This window comes from Chenopodium quinoa, unplaced genomic scaffold, assembly GCF_001683475.1.
Source record: "Chenopodium quinoa cultivar QQ74 unplaced genomic scaffold, ASM168347v1, whole genome shotgun sequence".
Classification (NCBI taxonomy): domain Eukaryota; kingdom Viridiplantae; phylum Streptophyta; class Magnoliopsida; order Caryophyllales; family Amaranthaceae; genus Chenopodium; species Chenopodium quinoa.
In genome coordinates, this window is record NW_018745413.1 from 1,514,829 (window position 1) to 1,517,805 (window position 2,977).

Here is a 2,977-nt window from a genome sequence, read left to right on the forward strand (position 1 = left end):
CTTTCAACTCACCTTCATAACCATGAAAACCAACCTAAACTCAACACCGAAACCACCAAAAACCCGGAAACCTTCCTCTGCTGGCGGCTCCCCTGAACCAGTCCCACTTGCCGTCATTCACCCTCAAGCTCCGAAAAAGAGAAAGGCTACAACCGTGAAAGGAGGTGACAGAAAGAGGCGAAGCTCTCAAAAGTTTCCATCTTGGAACTACACTCACGGCTATCACATCAATTATGACTGGTGTACGGCAAGTAAGTTCTCCGAATTCATCTCCTTAATTGATTATCAAGAATGGGTGCATTTTTTCCAAAATTGTTCTCACTATCCAATTTACCCTAAGCTTTTGTTTGAATTCAAAAATACTTTCAAACACAACAATGGTGTATGCACGGCTACAATCAAAGATACTCACATTCATTTTGATGTTGCATATTTAGGGAACTTGTTTCAAGTCCCCACCTCTGGCTATAGTTCGTACCTAAAACAAAAACAAATTGTGCCAATTGGGCATTATGATGAGAATAGAATAATCAAATTTATAGGTGGAAACCCGAACAGCAAGACTTCACATCATAACATACTCACTCCTCTTCACAAATTATTGTTCAATTTCACATGGAGAGGCATTGTTCCTTGTTTGCAAAAACGAAGCACAGTATCCTTACTAGATGCAACCATCATCTTTTGTCTAGCTCGGAAAATAAAAATAAACTTTCCAAAACTGATGATTGAACATTTGGTTTTCTATGCTGCTAAAACTACTATTCCATATGGATCTCTCCTTACTGTGTTGTTTAAGTCCTTTGGAAATTGATGTTGAAAGTGAGTCACCCACTTATATTAAACCTGAGAACATTCTTTCGGAGCAATCTTTGCTTCGCCTGAGCCTTAAACTTGAGAGTGGGATAATTACTTTCTTGACTAGAGGAGGAGAGGAGAAAAATAGTGGAAAAGGGAAAACACAGGTTGTAGAGGGAGATACAAGTGAGTCAGAAGAGGAGGAAAGTGAATCTGAAAAAGACGAAAGTAAAGAAAAACGAGAGGAAGACAAAGAGGAGGAAGAAATTTTTGAGGGGGAACCACAGGAGGCAGAATCTGAGAAAGAAGAGGAGACTCAAAGTGAGGGGGAATCTAGCTCAGAAAGTGAGAGTCTTGACCTCCCTTATAAAGGGGAACTCAGGAGGAGTAAGAGGAAAATTGTCAAACCTGCTGCTTCTACTCTAAAGCCTGTGATTATTGAAGACATTAGTTCTTCAGAACACTCTATTCCTGATTTTACCCCTACACAAGTTCCTTTTGCTTCCGAGCCATCTTCTGTTCATGACTCCCCCCCAAAACAAGCTAAACCCTCTTCTACTCCTGTTTCACCTCCAAAATAGACCTCTCCCTCTCCCACCCCAGCTTTTCCTACATCACAGCCTACAGGCTTTGCTGCATTCTCTGGAACAAATGCTTCTATTTTTGATATTCAACAAGTGAAATCAGAAATGGAGCAGCTGATAAAGATGGTGTGCACAAAGCTGGAGGACATGGCAAAGCAGCTGGCTTCTCTTCAACGCCAAGTGCAGGCTGTGGCAGATTCTCAGGCAACCAGTTTTACTGGGATGGAGAACAAGGTTGATGCTGCTGAGAATACATACTGCACAGCACTTAGGAGATATTGGAGACGATTAACAGGGTGGCTTTTGAAGGAGATATCTCAGCAAAACATAACTCTTGAGCATAAAAATTCCAGTAGCCAACCAATAACATAAAGAGAGTTATTATCCTTCTTATATTCTTGAGTGCAATAGGTATTTGTAATCACAGATTGTATTCAATTACTTTGGGGTTGGGATTGTGAGTTTGTAAAGTGAGTTCAAGGAAGCTTCGCTGTTGAAGGCTTCTGTGAGAGTTGGGAACAAGTTCCTAATTTGTGGAACTTGTTAACGGGTTTGAATCTTCACTTGTAAAGAGTTTGATTACATAATGGAAATTTAGAAAAGCCTATATCTTCTCTCGTCATTATTTCATTTAGTTAAATTCCGCAAAAAGTTTTTAGATTTCACCTCAAATACAATTCACCCCCCCCTCTTGTATTAGCCAGTTAGACTTTCACAAAAGATCTTTGATGATATGCCCACGCGTCTCTAGAGCAAAAGAGCTTCTGATGGAAATGTTCACGCGTCTCTGAACAATAGAGCTTCGGTGCTTGAATGTTTGTTGCGATAATGTTCTAAAGAAAAATTTCTGAAGATCAACGTTTGTCGATCTTAAAGGCTTGTTTGAACTTTGCTTTTGCTAAACCCAGTATGTCGGTGTCTCCGTGATTAGGCGCTTTAAGCTAAGTGAGACGATCTTTCATCAGGTCGACCACTTATTGCAATTGTAATCAAACTGACTACTTAATCATGTCAAATTGCTTATAGGGGCTAAATGGCGTACCAAGGAACCCGAAATTGTTGTATGAAGTGAAAATCACCTTTCTGAGAGGCTTCGAGCTCTGTCGTTGCTGAAATATTTCTGGCGCCAGGCGCTAGAGTAGGGTCTTCCCTGTTCTGCTGCACCTGTATTTATTTTTTACTATAGAACTTTGCCAATTTCTTTAATCATCTTAGGGTTGACCTAAGGCTTAAAATTATCTTATGGTTGACCTAAGGTTTAATGTTTCTTGATTCATCGACTTGACACGACTCAAGGTATAAACTTGACTCGCTGATTGACTGACTTGAGGTTGACTCGACTCAAAGTGAAATGACACATGTGTTAGACTCATGACCCGTGTGTGCATAGTGTTGATTATGCGACTTGAAAATGCAAAAAAGCAAAAATTTTCCGTCATTTTTGTGGAGGGTACCGACTTTCCCCCGAAAAGGAAAGACGCGAAAAAGAATCGAAAGTTTGAAGATGCATGTTGAATGAGCTTAGTCAAATGTCATTCGATAATATCTCTCAACGTGCAAGGATTAATCCATCCTAGGCTATCTCAATTGTTGAC

The 2,977-nt window shown here is 40.1% G+C and overlaps 1 protein-coding gene across 1 annotated transcript; it reads left to right on the plus strand.

The window, feature by feature from the left end:
* The first annotated feature begins 770 nt into the window (after nt 1–770).
* Nucleotides 771–1,379, plus strand: LOC110713409 (X-linked retinitis pigmentosa GTPase regulator-interacting protein 1-like). Its single transcript, XM_021891861.1, has one exon. It carries the CDS (start codon nt 771–773, stop codon nt 1,377–1,379), a length of 609 nt encoding a protein of 202 aa, XP_021747553.1.
* The last annotated feature ends 1,598 nt before the right edge of the window (nt 1,380–2,977 follow it).

What these genes read in the sequence shown, in the direction of transcription:
- LOC110713409 (XM_021891861.1), top strand. Translation starts at nt 771, where the DNA reads ATGGATCTCTCCTTACTGTGTTGTTTAAGTCCTTTGGAAATTGATGTT.